The 20830-nt window shown below is 41.0% G+C and overlaps 3 protein-coding genes across 4 annotated transcripts; 2 read left to right on the top strand and 1 right to left on the bottom strand.

Moving 5' to 3' along the window:
• The first annotated feature begins 15 nt into the window (after positions 1-15).
• ddx51 (DEAD (Asp-Glu-Ala-Asp) box polypeptide 51) lies at positions 16-9888 on the top strand. The gene is made up of 16 exons (XM_063902658.1): positions 16-253; positions 1081-1412; positions 2465-2637; positions 2920-3070; positions 3237-3382; positions 3943-4014; positions 4092-4198; positions 5168-5276; positions 5369-5514; positions 6121-6325; positions 7085-7200; positions 7296-7412; positions 7810-7911; positions 8060-8123; positions 8594-8728; positions 9748-9888. Exons 1-16 carry the CDS (start codon positions 231-233, stop codon positions 9763-9765), a joined length of 2016 nt encoding a protein of 671 aa, XP_063758728.1. The 5' UTR covers positions 16-230; the 3' UTR covers positions 9766-9888.
• A 1612-nt stretch (positions 9889-11500) lies between these two features.
• On the bottom strand, positions 11501-12688 carry smim8 (small integral membrane protein 8). The gene is made up of 2 exons (XM_063902660.1): positions 12407-12688; positions 11501-11766 (listed from the first exon to the last, which is right to left on the bottom strand). The coding sequence occupies exons 1-2, from the start codon at positions 12533-12535 to the stop codon at positions 11608-11610; spliced, it is 288 nt and encodes a 95-aa protein (XP_063758730.1). The 5' UTR covers positions 12536-12688; the 3' UTR covers positions 11501-11607.
• Positions 12689-14338: 1650 nt separating this feature from the next.
• On the top strand, positions 14339-20517 carry LOC134876469 (gap junction beta-7 protein-like). Of its 2 annotated transcripts, none has more exons than XM_063901407.1 (2): positions 14339-14493; positions 16034-20517. In XM_063901407.1, exon 2 carries the CDS (start codon positions 16049-16051, stop codon positions 16853-16855), a length of 807 nt encoding a protein of 268 aa, XP_063757477.1. In that variant the 5' UTR covers positions 14339-14493; positions 16034-16048; the 3' UTR covers positions 16856-20517. The 2 variants fall into 2 exon arrangements, with proteins under 2 accessions (XP_063757477.1, XP_063757476.1); XM_063901406.1 differs by having other exon boundaries at positions 14376-14582.
• The last annotated feature ends 313 nt before the right edge of the window (positions 20518-20830 follow it).

The raw sequence follows: 20830 nt of genomic DNA, 5'->3' as shown, positions 1-20830 counted from the left end.
GACTGCCTTGACTGGCGTCATCATACTGCGTCTTGTAGTGTGGAAAACACATGAGAAAGTGGTGGTTTTTCTAGTTCATTTGAAGTTTAGCATTTACATTAAGTTAAAGAATCAGAGTTCTTCACGAATGTAGACATGGCGAATTGATATTCAGCGAAAATCATTTTCAAATGCGAGATAGCTGAAAAGAATACACAAACTGTCTTGGAGTGATTTATTTTTCTGAAGGAATGTCTCTGTTTCTTGTAAACAGGTAGGCTCATGTTATCTACTCGCTTTCTTTATTGTTATTAGTTTGTTTTGTCACTTAAAAACATGACTTTGGAATGATATGGTTTTATCTTGTTCTTAAAGTTTTTAAGATAATAACTGTATATGATTTTCACATCACATAGTCATAGGAGGAAGTTCTATTTATTTTGTATTCTAACTATATATATAATTGCAGCTGATGTTAATTTGAATTGTTATTATATTTGTATCTTATTGTACCTTTTAAACATTTTTATCTCAGGTAATGCTTGACACTGCTGCTGGAACAAAATAATTTCCCATCTAAATGTGTCCCACCTATCATGTAAAGGAGTCCTTTTGGCTTTTGCTGTTATAGGGAAGGACATACCTGTCTTTCTGTTTGTTAAAAACCCTTCTCCTCCAGTGGTCAGAACATGTTGGCCTTTTTAATGATTAAATCTTTACAATAAAAGCTTGTTGATATATTCTTCCCCGTTGTTTCTTGATTTTATATTTAAATGCCGTGACTATTTTCCTTTTTTACCCTAAGATAAAAGATAACTTCTCAGAGCTCTGAGTCAAGCATTCGTTGGAAAAATCGGATTCATATGGACGTTCTATTTCATTATTCACGTTATATGGGGATTAATTCACAACTCTAAAGTTGACCATAATATTAAAAATAACAAGGTTAAAGAAGAGGGCGAATACCACATTTTGACACAAATTAAGATAAGATTATATATTTTTAAGGCTGCAAGCTGCTCAGTTTACCAAAAGTTTCCGTTGTGCTTTTGATGAAGAAGTGGGCAGAAGAATGAATATCATCTGTCATGTTTCCTACAGGTATCTTGGGGAGGAGGAAGATGGGAACCTCTCTAAAGAGTCTCGGTCTCAGGCGTTACTGGCTAAACTGCAACAGAAGGCAAAAGAGAAGCAGAAACAGAGTTTGACGGAAGAAGGACAAAAGCCGCCTAAAGAACGGACGAAAAAGCAGGATATAAAAAAGAAAAGAAAAGATGACAAGGACAGCAGTGAGGAGCCTGAACACAACAAGAAGCGGAAATCTGAAGCAGCGGCTGTGGTTGTCACAGAGACTGATGAGCCAATCGAGGAGGAAAAGAAGAAGCAGACGAGTCCAAATGAGAAACGGAAGAAGAAGAAAAAGGATCAGTCCGGTATGTGCTTGTTCTTGTATTTATTTACATGATGACACCAAATTGGGCAATACATTGTGAGATGAAGACAGTCCTTTTGCCTTTCCTTGAGGCATACCAATACATTGGTATGACCAATATTCTGGTTTTGTTGGCAATGAAAATGTTGAGTCTGTTGCTTTTCCAGTAGTGCAACATACAATATACTTAAGACATACAAAAAAGACAAATAGTGCAGGTCGAGTCACAATGTAAAATACGCAAACAAACCGACTATCTTCATGTGAAATGGAGATGAGTCTTTCTGGGACTTGACCTGGTGACCTTCCAGTTCCCAAGCCAAGCCCCTAGCCACTTTGCCACCACTGCCAACACTGCCAAAAGGCAACATGACTGGATTTTAAGACAGTTAAGGGTTACAATATACTGCTGAATAAGACTTATGTGAGGCCTCTCCACGTTTTGTGAGAAATTCATACCAATTTAATTTGAATAAAAACATTATAAATATAAATTATCTGACATTTTTACATCCTCAAATATTGCAATTGTCTCTCAAGACAGTCACTGTGCAGGTTAGGAGCTAAACATCTCAGGGTTTTCTTCTACTAGAGATGTAAAGTACCTCTTTACTGCTCCACTCAGTGTAGCCTTTCCTTCAACCTTTTCCTTCACTGATCAGCGATTTCACAATCACTGCAGTGGGTTATTGTTGACTTCTGTTTAGTACATACCAGTACAAAGACAATATAGCTAATTAGGTTTGAATGGTTTGCACAATTTAATAATACACAAACATCACAGATAATAACCAATGACAAATCATGCAGGAAGAGGCAAAAACCCAATGGGCTCATTTAAAGCCTCTACTTATGACAGTTTAATGTCTCAACACCTAACCTAACATTACCTATGTCACTCAGTTCTAAAGATGCTGCTTCTCATTTTAAGCCATGGATAATATGAAAGGTATGGATGAATTAGTCTGTAATGAAGGGTTAGAAGACAGTTAGAAGTGACAAAACGACTCACTCTCCTTATCATACCATTTATTGTATATGATGTACTTTCAGTGAAAAGTCTTCCTGACACTCCTGTGGCTGGAAGAGGAGGCCTGGAGGAGACAGGAGAAGGTGAAAAGAAAACAGAGACGGAAAACATCGCACCAGAACAAACCACGGAGAAAACTCCTGCTCCAACTGGGTTCACTGTTCTGGGAGGGTTTGACAACAAACCTGTACAAAAGGTACAGACATGTGTTTGTAATGCTGATAAACTCAAAGGCTTTATTGTCACATGCAGTAGATACAGTGTAGATATGGCAAGATCCTCCAACAATGCAACATAATATGTACAAGACATAAAACATTTACAATAAAAATAGTGCAAGAAGAAACAGAGTAGAATAAAATGTAAGTGACCAAGTAAATGCAGGAGTCTATAAGCATGTACAAAGTATTAGATGTACAAGAACAGGATGTAAAGATAAATATTGTATTGGATGTTGTGTGTGTTCCTCCCCTTACAGGTGCACAGGGTGCTGCCTCAGTGGCTCGCTCAGCCAGATGTGATCCACAGGGACATTAAAGGACACCTGGTGGACATCTCCGAGATCCACGGACTCTCCGCTCTGCTCGTAAAGAAACTTCAGAGTAGTGGAATCCAGAACTTTTTTCCAGGTAATCCTCAGCAGCAGGTTTCAAAAGTAGTGGATTAAAAAAACACGACTTGCCTCTGATTTGTAGTGCAGTATAAGTACACAGTAGCTTAAAATGGAAATACTCAAGTAAAGTACCAGTGTCTCAAAATTGTACTTGAGTAAATTCTTTCCACCTCTGGTCACAGTGCAGGCAGAGGTGATCCCTGCTGTCCTGGAGAGCGCTCAGCAGGGGCTTCTGATTGGACGAGGCGGCTACAAGCCCAGAGACATATGTGTGTCTGCTCCTACAGGCAGCGGCAAGACGCTCGCGTTTGTCATACCCGTCATCCAGGTGAGCTTCCAACCCTCCCCTCTGAGCAAGACACTCATACAATATAACTGTGTGTGTGTGTGTGTGTGTGTGTGTGTGTGTGTGTGTGTGTGTGTGTGTGTGTGTGTGTGTGTGTGTGTGTGTGTGTGTGTGTGTGTGTGTGTGTGTGTGTGTGTGTGTGTGTGTGTGTGTGGGTGTGTGTGTGTGTGTGTGTGTGTGTGTGTGTGTGTGTGTGTGTGTGTGTGTGTGTGTGTGTGTGTGTGTGTGTGTGTGTTGCATAATTGAATAATACACAAACTTAACAAATGTAGTTCTAGATAGATACTTTATTGATCTGAAATTGGGAAATCCTTTGATTACAGCTGCAGTGTGTCCAGGCATTAACATATTTAAAAGGTGGAATAAAGTATAAACATTATAAATTAAAAACAATAAACAACTAATTTAAACATAGTGGAGGAGACATATATCCCAAATAATACACAAGATAAAATGTTCTGGATAAATAAGGAGATTCTGTAGAAGATCAACAACAGTAGCATACACACAGGAGAGTAAATAATGACAGATGTATTCCTCAGGTTCTGATGGAGCGGGTGGTGTGTGAAGTCCGTGCTCTGGCCGTGCTGCCAACCAAAGAGCTCGCCCAGCAGGTCAGAACCTTTCAAAATAAAAGCCTGAATGACTGTATCCAGTAATGTCTCCAGTCGGCTAATGTTCTGCTGTACAGGTGTGCAAAGTGTTTGCGTCGTACGCTGAGGGAACCTCTCTGAAGGTGGTGATGCTGGCCGGCCAGAAGTCCTTCGCTGCAGAGCAGAGCTCCCTGTCAGAGCTCAGGTGAGAGCAGCGGAACGATACTAGGCTGCACCAGTACTCTTATGAATTTATTCTGGATAACGATTAAAAAATAGAATCCCCATTGTTAGGATAATCAGGAATAAGCTCATGTAAGGGAACTAAAAAAGATTAGAATAGCCGGATTTAAAAAAGTACAGGAAATATTATCACGTAATAAAAAACAGATGGCATCACATGACGCTATTTAAAACGCTGAGTATTTATCTATGTTTTATGCAGATGGGCCTTATGAATTATGAAGATTATTTTACAAAAAGTTGTATTGTTTGTTTTTCACTAAAGAGGATGTTTACTATTACCTCAATGATTATCATTATTGTTGTGAATCGCAATTAAGGTAATGAAAAACAGTGATAATTATAACGTGTCTTGTTAAAATCTAACTAATTACAACTTTTGAATTTCTGTACTTTTAGTTAAGTGTTTAGGTACCTGTACTTTGCTTGAGGTTTTCGATTTTATGCCATGTTGTACACTAACAAGTCACTTTGCCGACTAAATTTAACGTACAAAACATATGGTACACTCTTAATCACGAATATAAAAAGCTTAATATCCTTTATCTTTGATATGAGAGTTTATTGAGAGTCTATTTTTATGTCAAACCTTTGTATGTTTCTTTTATGATTTGCTGAGTTCTGCTTTTCCTTTAATGATTTAGGTTGTATGTATAATCTTGAGAGAGAGAGTTATAAATGAGACTCACTTCCATGTGCTGATCTCGGTTGAGAGTTGAATTTAATCTTAGCAGGTGTTTTTTTTTTTTCTTCACCAGAACACTAATTCAAAAAAGGGATCCATATACAGTATGTATATGCGTCACATTTGCAGCTGCATAAGGAGAAAAATAAATAAATAACAATGCTTAACATCAGTTTAGGTTGTGGTATTTGATGAATACTCAGTGAAACAGCTCTCCATACCTATACTGTGTTGTGTTTTTTCCAGGGGGGGCATGAGACGCAGTTTGGCGGACATTGTTGTGGCAACTCCGGGTCGGCTGGTGGATCACATCAACAAGAACTCAGGGTTCAGTCTGGAACACCTCAGGTTTCTAGTAAGTTCTTACACCATGTAGAACTGATCCAATATCATAAGCCCATAGTCATCTGTATTAGGTGGAGGCTCTCATCCTCTCATCCATCCCAGATTATAGACGAGGCCGACAGGATGATTGACAGCATGCACCAGTCGTGGCTCAGTCAGGTGGTGAAGGCAGTGTACAGACCAGGAAGTGGACAGGAAGCCATGTCCATCTTCAGGAGGGCGGAGCCAGCACATGTGACAGCAGCCAGGTGAGTGGATGGACATGAAGGGAGGTGTCTTTTTTCATATAAGCAGAGTTTATTACTATTTGTTATTTAACTGAATACTACCATATATATCCTTTTTTAACATCTAATAACATAAAAATGAGATATGATGGTCATTTTGTCAGTATACTTGACTGCTTTCAGGGAGGAGGTTCATAGGAATCTTATTTTGGTGTTTGTGTACAGCTCTAGTGTCAGGCTCTAGTTAGCCTAGCTTAGCATAAAGACTATCCTGGCCATCCTAGCTTTATCCCAAGTTAAAACAAAGCTGTGACAACATTCTTACTCATTCAGAAATAATCATTCTTCACATTAAGATACATAAAGAGTGAATGGTTCCGCAGTTTGAGGTGTTGAAAGGTGTAGTTTTTAACTTTAGACAGATTCAGGCAAGCTGTTTCTCTCTGCTTCCATTTCTTTATGCTAAGCTAGGCTAACTACATACTGACTTTAGCGCTGCACAGTGGAGGCTTTTATTTAAACGAAGTTATATTTAATTCAGTGTTTTGCCAAAATCCTTTCTATAGCTGGTGGATCGCTGTGTTTGTTGAAGACTGATCAGTGGAAAAATCCCCCCCCCCCTCTCAGTCTGTCCCCACCTCAGATGCCGCTGCAGAAGCTGCTGTTCTCTGCCACGCTCACACAGAACCCAGAGAAGCTGCAGCAGCTGGGCCTCCACCAGCCCAGACTCTTCAGCTCCATACACAGCCAGTCCAGCACCATCAGCACCCCCAGCAGCACGGCAGAACCCCCCCACACACAGGGCTGCTTTAACTTCCCCCAAGGGCTCACGGTAAGATGCTAACACCAGACTTTCAGGAGGCACACACGCAGGGCTGGAATGTAACTGAGTACATTTACTCAAGAACTTACTCAACTATATTCATCCCACAGCTTTAGTTCCTCTACAAATAGAGTTTATACAATGTAAAATTTTAGCATATTAAACTACAATTTACAGTGCAGGCTTATATGTACAGAAACAAAAACAACAGCTGGTTATTAAATAGAGGGATTGAAAGATTGTAATTTTCATTGCACTGATGCAGCTTCTCCAGTACTTTCAGTTTGAATAATTTTATCTTATTATACTACAAAATACTTTGACTGCAGTTGCATTTTAAATGCAGGACTTTTGCTAGTAAAAATGTACTTTTACAGTGTGGTTTTAGTACATGGTGCTTACATAAACACAGTTAAAGAAGATAAAAAGTAAAAGAAATATATAAATTATAAAAAACGATAAAGAAGAAAACTGTTATACATTAAGATATAGAAAATGATTTACATGAAATCTATATACCAAAAAACTACGTACTATTGCAAAGTTAAATGAAGTATGTGCAGTATTGTTCTGAAAAGTAGGAAGCTGTGCAGATACTAAGAGAGGTAGCTTGTGTGCAAATGTGCAATCATTCAGAGGGCAATACTTAAATGAAATAATTAATAAATACTTCTTCCAGTCCTGCACACATGTGGACTGAGACAGGGATGTGAAGATTCTGTCAAAGTCACGGCTCACTTTGTTGCCACTGCACGCTTCTGTTTTCAGGAGTATTACGTTCCCTGTACGCTGAGCAAAAAGCCTCTTCTCATCCTCCACTTCATCCTGCGCATGAAGCTCAGCCCCATCCTGTGCTTCACCAACTCCAGAGAGGCTGCACACAGGTGGGAGAAAGCCTCGCCCCACAAACACATCTCACCCTTTGTACACACCGTGTTGCAGCCTCCGTTAGCTTAGCTTACCGTCTGTTTCTCTCCAGGCTGTTTGTGCTGGTGCAGCTCTTTGGTGGCGTTCAGGCGGCTGAGTTCTCCTCCAGACTGTCTCCTGCTGACAGGAAGAAGACGCTGAAGGAATTTGAACAAGGAAAGATCCAACTGTGAGTGTGTATAGTATTAACACATTTGTGCAGAGGAATATGTGACGTGTCAGACTCCTGCACACTGTCATTATTTAGGATGGAACTTTTAAATCTCTCACTACTGTATCATCTATTTGCCAGCTCATAGAGTCCTGGAAACTTCCGGATGCTTAGTTGCATATGTTGGGCAAGTTGCACAATTAGCATAGGTTGTGTTAATTACCATTAGTTAGCATTATAGCCTATGTGGACAAGAGATAAAAATGGATTGGCCAATTTGCACAAACATTTTAGTGTTACATGTACACCTGAGTTATTAAACACAAACACAGTCTATGCTTTGGTGAACACAATTCCTGCAGTGAAAGTTTGAATGGTTTAGTGAGCAATAATGAGAGTAACGTTCATCCTGCAGGCTGATCAGCACAGACGCAGCAGCCAGAGGCATCGACATCAACGGGGTCAAATGTGTGGTGAATTATGACGCACCGCAGTACATCCGGACATACATCCACAGGTGAGCTGTCCATCACACCAACCTGTGTGTGCACAACCACTGTCTACTTGTTTCAGTTACTGTAAAGTGTACATAGGATGTTTAGTCCATAATACCCTCCATATGTGACTAATTCTCTGTGTGACTTGGCTTCTTTGTTTCTGTTCAGGATTGGAAGAACAGCCAGAGCAGGGAAAACCGGCCTAGCCTTCACCTTCCTGCTGGGAGTACAGGTGCAACACTCTTTAATGATCATGTTTTATATGAGACCATGTTGTTGTCTTTACCTTTCCTGTAATCACTTTATCCCAAACATTTGAAGAAAACATGATTTAATATTGAGGCTGGGCAAGTTAACGCATGAATTAATAGACAATTATTTTATCGCGCTTTAATAGTTTTAATTATTACTATTATTATTAAGTCAGTTGCTCACTGGCTCTGAATGGGATGTTGATCAGTATTGTTTAAATACTAAATTATATTTTTGTAAATATTTCCTTCATTTTTTATTTGTTAAAATAGTTTCAAAATATTTTTTATGATAGTACTATTTTTTACTACGTATTCTTCTTTCGTGTCTTTGAATGCATCATTTCAAAGCAAATTCCTCGTATGCGTAAACCTACTTGGTAACAAAACTGATACAGATTCTGAAGAGCATAAACGGTATATGAGACAAAGTGTTGTGTTCTCCTCTCAGGAGAAGAACTTCCTGCACATGGTGGTGGAAGCAGGAACGCCCGGGATTCAGAAGCAGATTGTCAAACCAGAGAGCCTGAAGGGGATGGAAGCCCGGTACGAACAAACGCTGCAGGAGCTGGCTAACGTCATCAAGGTACCAAACACTTCCACCTCCATGATGATGATAATCAAATTAAGCAGCTCTTGTGAAATCCACTCAACTGTATGTAGTCTAGTTGCCAGCAATGTGAACCCAGAAAGGTTGAGTACACCAAAGTTTTATGTTAGAAATGTATAGTAGGGGTCCCCAGCACATAGAATCTGCCGGATGCTAACTTGCATGTGTTGGACAATTAGCACAATTATCATAAGTTGTGTTATTTAGCATATGCAGACAATAGCTCAAGTATGGCTAGGACAATTTTGGAGTGGTTTATTGGGGATACTGAATCCATTCCTGCCATTTTCAGGATCAATAATGGCAGTTTTAACCAGAGTGGCCATATGTGTACTACTGGTGGCTGATTTTGACGAATTTTGGGTAGACTTTTAAGTTTTTGGAGACTCAAAACTACAATCTTTCCTCCTGAAAATGTCAGAAATGTATTCAACATCCTCAATAACCTCCAAATCAAACCAAAACTGTCCATATCGGCCAAGACATTGTAAGATATTTTCACAATAGGACTCTGAGCTGGCAAACAGACTAATATGTAACATTTCTGCATTGAAATGACACACCTATGTTAGAATTGTGGACTTGCATTATCCCAAATGTTTCATAACATTTTCAAACCAATAGAAATGTGTTATTTTAGTCCGGGTAAAGGTGGGTTTCCTCTGCTCTCCTGTGATGGTGTTTGTCCCCTTTGACAGTGGAGATTATCTGCCAGAAGCTGACATAAATGGATTATCTTTATCTATAGCCACATTTTTACCATACACTTCAGATAGTGTTTGTTCTTAACTCTATTTGAACCAGATTTGAGTCATTATTGCTGGATGTTGAGTTATCTAACAAGCTGAGTTAGCAGTAGTTACCATGCTCCACTTCAGGATAATTAAATGTAATCACATGCAACCAAAACCAATGCATCTTTTACTTTCAATGTTGCTATAAAAGGCTATACTTACATTACTTTTTGCCAACAAATACACCTTGTGTTTCTGCAGGACGAGAAAACCAAATAAAGGAGCAGCACAGACATTCTCCTCTGAGCCCACATCTGGGCCTCAAAAGAACATGTTGCATTTTCAGCTGTACTTGGAATATTTATGTTGTTTAATAAAAACATAAAATACAGAAACACAAAATGTCTTCGTGTTGAATCTGGTGATTTCAGCTCTACAGTGCCCCCTCCAATGGGAACAGACAACACATGTAAAGCCTGCTCATTGATTCAGGTGGATAAATGCAGTATTGAACAAATGTGAACAAATCTTAATATTTGCTATTTTTCATTAGTCACAATCTGCATTGTATGTAACTAAGACTTTCAACAAATGTAGCTCCTTTGGACTTCCAGTTGCATACTTATTCCTATCGTTCGCTATCCTAACGGTTTTACAAAATCTTATTCTTGTCATTTTAAATTCTGCTGTAGATTTTTTCACTCCTATTATCCTCGTGTGTGCTCGTACTTTCCCTTTCATTTGTCTCTTATTGTTGTTGATGTTCTGAAACCTGATTTAATCTTATCTTATAAGCAGAGTACTAAACTGTCACTCAAACTACAAACTTCAAGGAACATTAAGAAGTGAGAACACAAATCAAACAAATTCTTCTATTTTTCATTTTCACAAGAGCTATTTTTTTGTGTTAAATTAAAAATATTCTCTTATTTTATTTTTGTCTTCCTCTCCCCAGTGGAGCTCTTAATTATTGTGTAAATAACAAAAGCAGTACTTTGGAAGAGTTTCAGGTGTAGCTATATCACATTGGCGGTGGTGGCGAAGTCCATAGGGGCTTGGCCTGGGAACTGGAAGGTCACCAGTTCAAGTCCCCGAAAGACCAAGTGCCACCGTGGTGTCCCTGAGCAAGACACTGGTTACCTACACTGCTCCCCGGGCGCCGTACATAATGGCAGCCTACTGCTCCTAACACTAGGATGGGTCAAATGCAGAGACCGCATTTCGTTGTCCTAGTACTTGTACTCTGTGCAATGACAATAAAGTTGAATCTTCATCTTGTCCAGCAGTGGCTCAGTCAGTAGGGGCTTGGACTGGGAATCGTAGGGTCGCCGGTTCAAGTCCCCGAACAGACTTGAAAATATGAAAAGTGGACTGCTACTTGGAGAGGTCCCAGTTCACCTCCTAGGCCCTGCTGTGGTGCCCTTGAGCAAGGCACCGGACGTTCCCCCTCTCCATTGCTCCCCGGGCGCTGCACGATAGCTGCCCACTGCTCCTAGTACTAGGATGGGTTAAATGCAGAGGACAAATTTCACTGTGTATGCTCTGCTGTGTGCATGTATGTGACTAATAAAGAGGGTTTCATCCTCCGATTCTACATTGCTGACCATGAGCCAAGTGTTTTGGGTTTAAAAGTCCCCTCAGGAAGTCATTTCATTCCTTTTTATAGTAAAGCTGCTTAGAGCTTATAGTTACCTCTAATTGTTTTGAGCTCTAACTTTCACGTCTAAGTTGGTTGGAGCTATAATGGGATGTTGAGCTATATAGGTGCCATTACGGCAAATTATATGTTTTGTTATTTATTCCGTTATCAATATTATTTGCAATTAATCAGTAAATAAATGTCATTATTATATATTATAATTCTCTATGACAAGATCCCAGAGCTCAAGGTCACTTTAAACATCTTGTTTTCTCAGAGCAACAGTCCAAAACAAAAGCATGTTGATAATAGAGAACATCACGCCTGATTTTAATTCAAACAGTGTTGTCTTATTGTTATGAAAAGCAGATTGGAGAGGTTACATGAATTTATTTAGGTCCTTGTTTGAATCCAGTTTAATTTACAAAGTTCTCATAATATACACACACACATACCCACACACACAGCTTTATAATATGTTGTCAGTCCCATTTGGAGGTCTTCCTCCTCATGTATTTCTCTCCTTCGCTGTCGATGACCTCGTACAGCTGCTGGTCATTTTCTTTCATGGCGTGCATGTAGCCCAGGTATCCCACACACAGAGTGATGGTCACCAGTCCAAACGCCATCACCGGTTTGTTCTGCAAAACAACACACTTCCTGTTACAGTGCATGCTTTGAAGGAGCCTCATGAACTGTCACTATGTGCAGGGGGGGGGGAATGAAGATTTACCCACAATGAGCTACCCTTAGATCATTAATGGGATCAAGGATATGTTTCACATTATGTGAGGTTACGGTTGTCAGCTGATTGGCATTGTTACACACTTTCTAATTGATAAACAGGAGAAATGTCACTTGTAGATGTTTACAGAACTGTTGCAGATTTTTTTTAAACCACTGTGAGAAAAGACAATGCCTCTGTTTCATTTTAAAACTATTTAAAACACAGGCTAAAACAATTTTAGCAACTAAATATTTTATTTGGACTGTTTTTTGTTTGTAAATAGTATAATCCATATCTGTAAAGGTATATTAAATAAATGTAGTTGAGTAAAAGTACACCAATTACTCCGTAGAGTAGAAGTACAAAGTAACACAACATTGAAATACTCAAGCAAAGCAAGTACCTCAAAATTGTAGTTAAGTACAGTTTACTTGAGTAAATGTACTTAGTTACTTTACACCAGTGTTGCTACGTAGAAGCTAACTAGCAGCTAACTGCTCCGCTATCTCCCAGCAGGACAGTGTTAGCATCGTGTCCCGGGTTACGGGTCTCACCGGCTTGATGAAGAGTTCGGGGTTGAAGACTCGGAACATGCTGGTGGTCTGCGCGCCCCTCATCCCGGGGGCTCTGTAACCCTTTTCCCCGGGACTCTCCTTCCCCATACCGGCCTCTTTATCGGACATGTCTGGTCAAAGCAATAAGCGACTGCTCTTTTGAGAAATATATAATGAAGAAGGTAGAAGGGACATTGTGGACTGCAGTGTTATGGTGTTTCCCTGAACGCAGCCATGTTTCAAAGTCAAAGACCTTTGCGCTGAGTTTGAAGAAGAAGAGGAGGAGGTGAAGGAGAGGGCGCTGCAGAGGGCACAGCGCCCCTGGCGGCCGTGAGAGGAACACCCCCCGTTTATCAGCTGGAGGGATGGAGCCCATCCCAGGGAACAGTTTTTATCAGGTGTGACAAACTCAAATGCATGAAGGGCCACACTGGGACATGGGAATCACATAAAAGGCCAGACATAGTGTGTTACATCCTTAGTAAAAGTATAAGCATCATTTAGACGTTTTCAATGTTTTGCTGTATTTTCCCGGAATATACGTTTGCCTTTTTTGTTGTACACCAGGGAGCCTATAAGGTTGCAACCATTAACCATTTTTGAAGTTAAAAATGTACTTAAAATCGGGCCTTTCAGAACAGGTGTGTATAAACAGAGAATGTTCCTCATATAATAGATCAAAGTCACACTTATATCTCACTCACAGGTAGACTTTAGTCAACCAATTATTTGACTCTGAAGGTCGTTGTTGGGGCTTCATAACAAAGGGGGTGAATACTTATGCACACATTACTTGTTTTATTTTTTAAAACAACCTTCATTTTTTTTAAAATAACCAAATGTGATTATTTGTGGGGGACCATTAAATAGAATCCACATAAAGTAATTTTGAATCAGAGGTTTTCATTTAATAAAATAGGAGAAACGCCGAGGGTGGAGAATACTTTGGAAAGGTACTGTATTTAAATTGGAGCAGCACTCCCTAGTGGTTAGAATAGCCTACTGCAACGACCCATATTATTCTTATTGTTCATTGACACAGGTTTTCTACTTTCTTAAATAAAACGTTACACCTACGATACCACACACACACACACACACACACACACACACACACACACACACACACACACACACACACACACACACACACACACACACACACACACACACACACACACACACACACACACACACACACACAAAGAATATGATATATGAACAAGCATAGATTACTTATAGGCTAAGTTAAGAGTGTATGTACCCTGACATATAATAGGTCCAGGAATGATGATGACACACACATTCACCCCTGGACTGACATGTAATATTCATGATCAGCAGTGTAATAAGAGCTGACGGTCACCAAAGTTCCACGCGTCAGTCCAGGTGGGAGTGTTTGTGTGTTTGTGTGTGTGTCCAACTCAAAACGACCAGGTGTTCTTTACATCTCATTTCTAGTAAGGAAACAAATTCCATGTTTACAAGCATAGACTCATACTCGCAGTGCAGACTCTTGTGCAGATTGATCTGTTCTGCAGAAAATGTTTGCTCACGTAAAAACCTCCTGTTTCGAAGTTTGACATCATTCCCTTTGTTTCTACTTGGTAAATTACTACTTGGTCAATATTTAATAAAGACAACATTACTCTCGCATGTAAATCAGTCTTAGCAGGTGTGGTATTTTGTACATTTTAATATGTTTAACACTGGGGAAAGCTGCACGTTTTGAGCATGAATAGGTATTAGATGAAACTAAATATTGGATGGGTCAATGGAGTGTTCTCCTCCCCCCACTCTGGAGCCTGAACGAGAGAGACATTATTTGCATTAGACAACTCCATGGTGATGCTGTCCGTCTGTGTGCACACACACACACACACACACACACACACACACACACACACACACACGCTTCACTTAATGTTCAACAGGTGATCTGGAGGAGGCCGCTGCTCACATGACTGCTTGGATCCTCTTTCTCAATAAAAGGTCTGTTCAAACCCAGACTGAAAGGGAGTGAGAGATTGATATCGTACGGAGCTGTTGGGTTTGGATAAGGTGTGGCACAGAGCTGTCCCCTGCAGGTGTGCGGGCAGACAGCACACACACACACACACACACACACACACACCACCTGCTGCTACACAGAGAAAGGAAAACCCCAGCACCGCAGGTCAGTCCTCTCTATTCCTTTTGATAAAAGTCTACACAGCTTTCAAAAGTGTTATTTGACCTTACCGTAAGATGAGATATCATTGTTTACGCATTAACAAATTAAAACACAAGGGATAAACTGCTAAACTAAACAGAGGGATGTGCTCCGTCCTTCACAGCTCTGTAACATGTTACATTTTGGATATGCGTCAAGGTCATCATAGGCTATAGACTTTCATTTAAAGAATGTTGACTGGGAATTGATACAAAAGTAGCAATAAAATAATACATCAACATCATAATCCTTGATACAACTACAGAAATCCTTTGATAATATAATTTATTGTAACTGTTAAGTGCCTCTATAACCTAAAGCCTTCATCTGTTTGCATCTTACAATTTATTTATCTTAATATTTATTACTACACTCAACAGTGTTTAGTTTTATTTCACTGTACAATATTTAAATGTACATTCTGTTGCTGTTCTGATGTTAAGAGCATCAGGACAGGATTCTGATAGTACAATCAAAAACAAACCTCCGTGTGAACATCTTTGTCCTGTCGCATTATCGAACTATTATAACTTCCCATGGCCCTGAGCAGAACCTCAAACTCCCCTGAAGTGGTGTGACAGACAACAATTATCAGGGCGGGACTTCCGGTTAGTTTGGATTTATTTGAATAAAAGCAAATTCTGTTGTACCAGTGAGTGAGCAGTATTATCTGATATAATAGTGAGTGTTTGTAGGCTTATGTGCAGCGATGGGTAGTAACAGATTACATTTAATTAGAATATCATAAAAAGGGAACTGTATTCCCTTTCTGTTACATAAAAAAACATAATCAGAATACTAATGCCAAAAAAAATGGTGGATTACTACCAGCATTAAAATGTTACTAAAAACTAAAAAGAGCATCTGGTGTTTGTTGTAAAGGGTCAGATGTTCTCTCTCCTGTCAGCTGTTCTGTTCTGGAGGCTAATACTCTAAGTATGAATCTACGCCTACTGCCTGACTCTGCTTCATGGTTTCAATTTCTTTGTTTCATTTGTTCTGTTTTTAATTCAGCAGGTGAACCTATATGTTCATAACATAGGGTGTGAGTTTAACTGTGTGTGTGTGTGTGTTAAACTAAAATGGGACAGTCCCAGAGTTTTTGGACATTCCCTAGTATAGCATACTGTATATAAAACAAAAAGATGTGATTATGTTGTGGTACTAGCAAAACACAATATTAAGTTGAACCTCATTTTTTATTTAAACTTAATATTATTGCTTTCAACTAACCTAATACAGTTATGTGAAATCTGTTGACATAATACATTTAATTAAAGTCAACGTTTTGTTCAGTGAATGTAGTAGTGGTGGATTTATCAAAAATAGATTATGTATTACAGTAAATAGCAAAAATGATCCCAAATATCCCACAGACACTATTTAATTCCTGCTGTGTGTTTTTTCCCCGACAGGAGACTCAGGCGAAGATGAACTGGGGCTTTTTGGAGAACGTCCTCAGTGGGGTGAACAAGTACTCGACGGTGATCGGGCGCATCTGGCTGTCCGTGGTCTTCCTCTTCAGGATCCTGGTGTACGTGGCGGCGGCTGAGCAGGTGTGGAAGGATGAGCAGAGGGACTTTGTGTGTAACACCCGGCAGCCCGGCTGTGAGAACGCTTGCTTCGACCACTTCTTCCCCATCTCACAGATTCGCCTCTGGGCCCTGCAGCTCATCATGGTGTCTACCCCCTCCCTGCTGGTGGCGCTGCACGTGGCCTACAGGGAGCACCGGGAGGCAAAATACAAGAAGAAGCTGTACAAGAACAAAGGGAGCCTGGATGGAGGTCTGTTCTTAACTTACATCGTCAGCCTGGTCTTCAAGATAACCTTCGAGGTGGGATCCCTGCTCGCTTTCCACTTCCTGTACAACGGCTTCGAGGTGCCCATGCTCCTGCGCTGCAGCGAGAGTCCCTGCCCCAACACGGAGGACTGCTACATTGGCAGAGCCACGGAGAAGAAGATCTTCCTCTACATCATGGGCTGCACTTCCATTGTGTGTATCTGTCTGAATTTTGCAGAACTCATGTACATTATTTGGAAGCATCTATGGAAATGTTTCACCAGGCGCAACGCCCCTGTGCGGAGGACCATCAGCCAGCCAGCTGTTTCCATTGTCAACCAGTTTGCCTCCTCTGAGCCCACAGTAAACACAGAGGAGGCCACACTGAGCCTGCAGGCAGAGGAAAACCGGCCCGTCCAGTCCTTAAGGCCTAGCGTGGTTCACATCGCAAAGTGAAACCTGGCACACACACACACTGCTCACTGTCAGTGTTTCATTTCATTTCCCTTTCATTTATTCACAGGTTAAATTAAAATACAGGTACACTCAGTGTTTAAATTGGCTTTTGTAAAGTGGGGGAGCCCTTCACTCGCAGTGATCAATGTCGCGAAACATTTCTACTATATGAATACACTGCTACTAACACACCGTTAATTCACATTGTGTTCTTTATTAGTTATTTATCTCATATGCACATATCACAACAATAACATAACCCATTTGTCCTTTGACAAGTCATTTTGTTTGGCAATAGGCAGCAGTTTTAATGAGCAGTTTAGTTGCAATACATACTGTGGCCACCATCCTACACAGTGCACCTTCAATTCATGACATTCCAAATGGCACTCATGTCAAGCTTGTGGTGGCTTTCATGCCTCACTTTACAAGACATATGGTCTGCAGACCGCCGGGTCATAACTCCAGTGGTGGGCCCACTAAGTTAATGAACATTAAATATGACAAATTCTCAACTTTTAGTTGATTGCGAATGGGTGAAATTATGTTGTTCATTAGGGAGAACCCTCTTTCACACTCTGCAGTACTGACGGCCAGTGTGTCTCCTGCATGTTTCAACTGTATCAGTCCTCCTTTCAGTGGCAAGCCACTGTCCTTAAGGTCTCTGAAATCTTGCTTGACATTTGAGAAGTGGATTTTAAGACGGGTACAAAGCAGCCTTAATTCGGCCTCTCCAAATAAGACTGGCACAGTTGGCCAGGTTTCGGGATTAAGAATATTCAGCAGCTCATAAAGTTCTAGTTCACCCTCTGTGACCATCCTGGACAGCATGCTATTACTCAAAGTGTGAAAGAATTTCTGAGGTGGAATCAATGTTTGCCTCCCACCTGTTCTCACTGGCACCCCTTTGAAAACACCTTCTTCAACACCCTGACAAGCAAGTTTATAGTATGCCCCTTTTTCCTCCCCCATTGCTGAAAAAATCTCAGCCTGTCTTTTTATTTTTTTCATCGCTTCAGAGAGACGGATGTCTCTGCATTGTAATGCTTCTGATAAATCTTTAAGTTCCTCCAAAGCATCATACATAAGTCCAAGATTTTTAATGAAGTCTGCAGATGACAGTTTATCTCCCAGGCCTTCATACATACACCTCTCTAAAGAGGTTCTAGCCGAATCTTGACTAGCACTTGTGAAGTGCTTGTGCAGGGCACTATACATGTTCCACACAGCCTCAACAGTTCTGTAGGAGGAAGCTACCCACCTCACACCTAAAACCCGACCTATCCTCCGCAATTGTGTTCCCACTGATGCTGCAGCACTGTTAAGTTCTCTGATGTTTTTGGGTGATTGGCTGTAAAGACTGAACAATTTGTCGAGGAAGCTTGTAAAGTGGTTAGTCTCAACACAGCACTTTACTGCATCACCAACTGAGAGTTCCAACCTATGATTGAGACAGTGCCATCCCACAATGTCAGGGTATTTTGCTTTAAGTTTTGCATATACGCCTGCCTTTTTACCCAGCATCACTGATGCCCCATCTGAGCAAAATCCAACAAAACAGTCCTTCAGAAAGTCATCATCTAGTCCATTGTCCACGAGGCACTGGATCAATGCATCAGTAATGCCATCTGCTGTAGTTTTTTCCAGCTCAATGACATTTAAGAAAAATGTAAGTGGGTCTGCATTTGCCACAGATGCTCGTAAGTATATAACAAGACAGGATTTCTTACTCACTGTAGTGCTTTCATCCATCAGGATAGACCCCTTGGGCTTTGTACGCCTGATACTGGACATTAGGGATTTCTTCATCTCTTCAGCAATAAAATGAACAATGTCAGTGCATACCACATTACTGTGGAGGACTCTGCCCATGTTGAGCCCATTGAGTGTTTGTAAGTCTATGAGGCCGGTGATCTGTAAACGGTCGGTTATTTTTGGCAATATAATATGCCGTTCTGAAGACCTTTTCAGTTGTGCTCAACTTTTCTTGCTGTGCTCTGAGAAAACTGTCTTCTAATGAAGCCTCAGGTGTTTTCTGATAAACTGACTGAGCTAGCTTGTGACTGTGGGAGGTTTTGTGGTCATGTAGTTTTTTTCTCAATGATTTCATTTGCTTATCTTTTGTGTTTCCATAAGGAGTTACTCTGGCATTTTGCCATTCAGAAGAAAAGGAATGCCTTATGGGTCCTGACTTAAAAACTCCTGCTGAAGCTGCATCCCTACAAACCTCACATCCTAGGGCTTTATTTGAAACATATATGAAAGGGAATTTGGTCTTGAAGTGTTCATATTGTTTTAAATTCCAGCATATTGGCAAATTGCTGCTGGAGGGGTCTGTAGCTGGGCCTGCTCTGCTGCTGGAGGGGTCTGTAGCTGGGCCTGCTCTGCTGCTGGAGGGGTCTGTAGCTGGGCCTGCTCTGGTTCTGGAGAGGTCTGTAACTGGGCCTGGACTGGTGCTGCTGGAGGGGTCTGTAGCTGGGCCTGCTCTTTTGCTGGAGGGGTCTGCAACTGGGCCTGGACTGGTGCTGCTGCTGCTGGAGGGGTCTGTAGCTTGGCCTGCTCTGGTGCTGGAGAGGCCTATAGCTGGGCCTGGACTGGTGCTGCTGCTGGAGGGGCCAGCTGTAGCTGGGTCTGCTCTGGTGCTGCTGCTGGAGGGGCGAGCTGTAGCTGGACCTGCTCTGGTTCTGGAGAGGTCTGTAACTGGGCCTGCTCTGGAGCTGCTGCTGGAGGGGTCTGTAGCTGGACCTGCTCTGGTTCTGGAGAGGTCTGTAACTGGGCCTGCACTGGTGCTGCTGCTGCTGGAAGGGTCTGTAGCTCGACCTGCTCTGGTTCTGGAGGGGTCTGTAGCTGGACCTGCTCTGGTTCTGGAGGGGTCTGTAGCTGGGCCTGCACTTACTCCTTTGCTGCTCCTGACAGTGGTACTGTTAAATGCATAAAATATGATGGTTACCAATTCTAAACACTGTATTAAATATGGCTGGGTTTTTTGTTGAAAAATGACCTCAACATACCCACTGAAAAAGTCCCTCAGTGTCCGCTTCATTGTCAGAGTTACAGCGTCTGAACAGAAAAATCAAGTTAAATACCAATGTATGTGGGGGTGGTCCACTATGCACAGGCTCACAAACTTGAATGTAGTTAAAATCAACATGAGCTACAGTACAGAATGAAAAAGAATCGAGCTACCTAAAGACATTGTGGCACTGAATCCATCTGATGTTATGACTGTAACAAGCGAAGCAACAATAAGTCTTTCAAAAGCCTACCCTACCAACACTGCCATTTACCATGTGTGCTGAAGTAGGTTACCACTCATCCTTTCCATTAGAAATAACTGATTTGTAACGAATAACGAAGTTTAGCGACCTCATAACTTTGGCCAAACTCATAGGACTGGGAGTCGAGCACGCTATCCAGGCTGGTGGTTGTCTCACTAGCAAGAGAGACGTTTGCTAGTTTCCATACGCAAAGCAACGTTGCAGCAGGCATTCGCTCAATCAGTTAGCCAACTCTTTCTTTTTTAAAACATTCTGATGTGATATTTAACTAGCAGGCTAGAACCCACAGAATAACTAACTTGGTAAATGAACAATCTGACAGAAATACAGCCTGAAATACGAACTTGAGGGTGATTTTTATTTCTCGACTGAGAGACGTCTGTTAATGATACAAAAGGACATTCATTGCCTGAGAAGCTAAAATACACGAAAGAAGCACAACTTACCCCTGTCTTGCTAAAGAATTGTTCCTATGTTGATAATGTATTTGCAAATTCATAGCACGAAGATACAGCACAGACAGCGACCAACTGCAAACTCGTTTCACTCAGAATGACATTTCGCATGTTCTTCTTATTTTTGGGTTTTATGGCGGTTGGCAAACTAACGTGAATGGTGCATTACCGCCAAAAATCTCGCATGTTGCACTGACTGGCTGGATTGAATAATGCTGTGATGTCATGGCTCTGCACAGTGC

The sequence above is a fragment of the Eleginops maclovinus genome, chromosome 15, assembly GCF_036324505.1.
Source record: "Eleginops maclovinus isolate JMC-PN-2008 ecotype Puerto Natales chromosome 15, JC_Emac_rtc_rv5, whole genome shotgun sequence".
Taxonomy (NCBI): Eukaryota; Metazoa; Chordata; class Actinopteri; order Perciformes; family Eleginopidae; genus Eleginops; species Eleginops maclovinus.
Note: the sequence above shows the minus strand (reverse complement) of the source record. Positions and strands in the feature narration are given on the sequence as shown.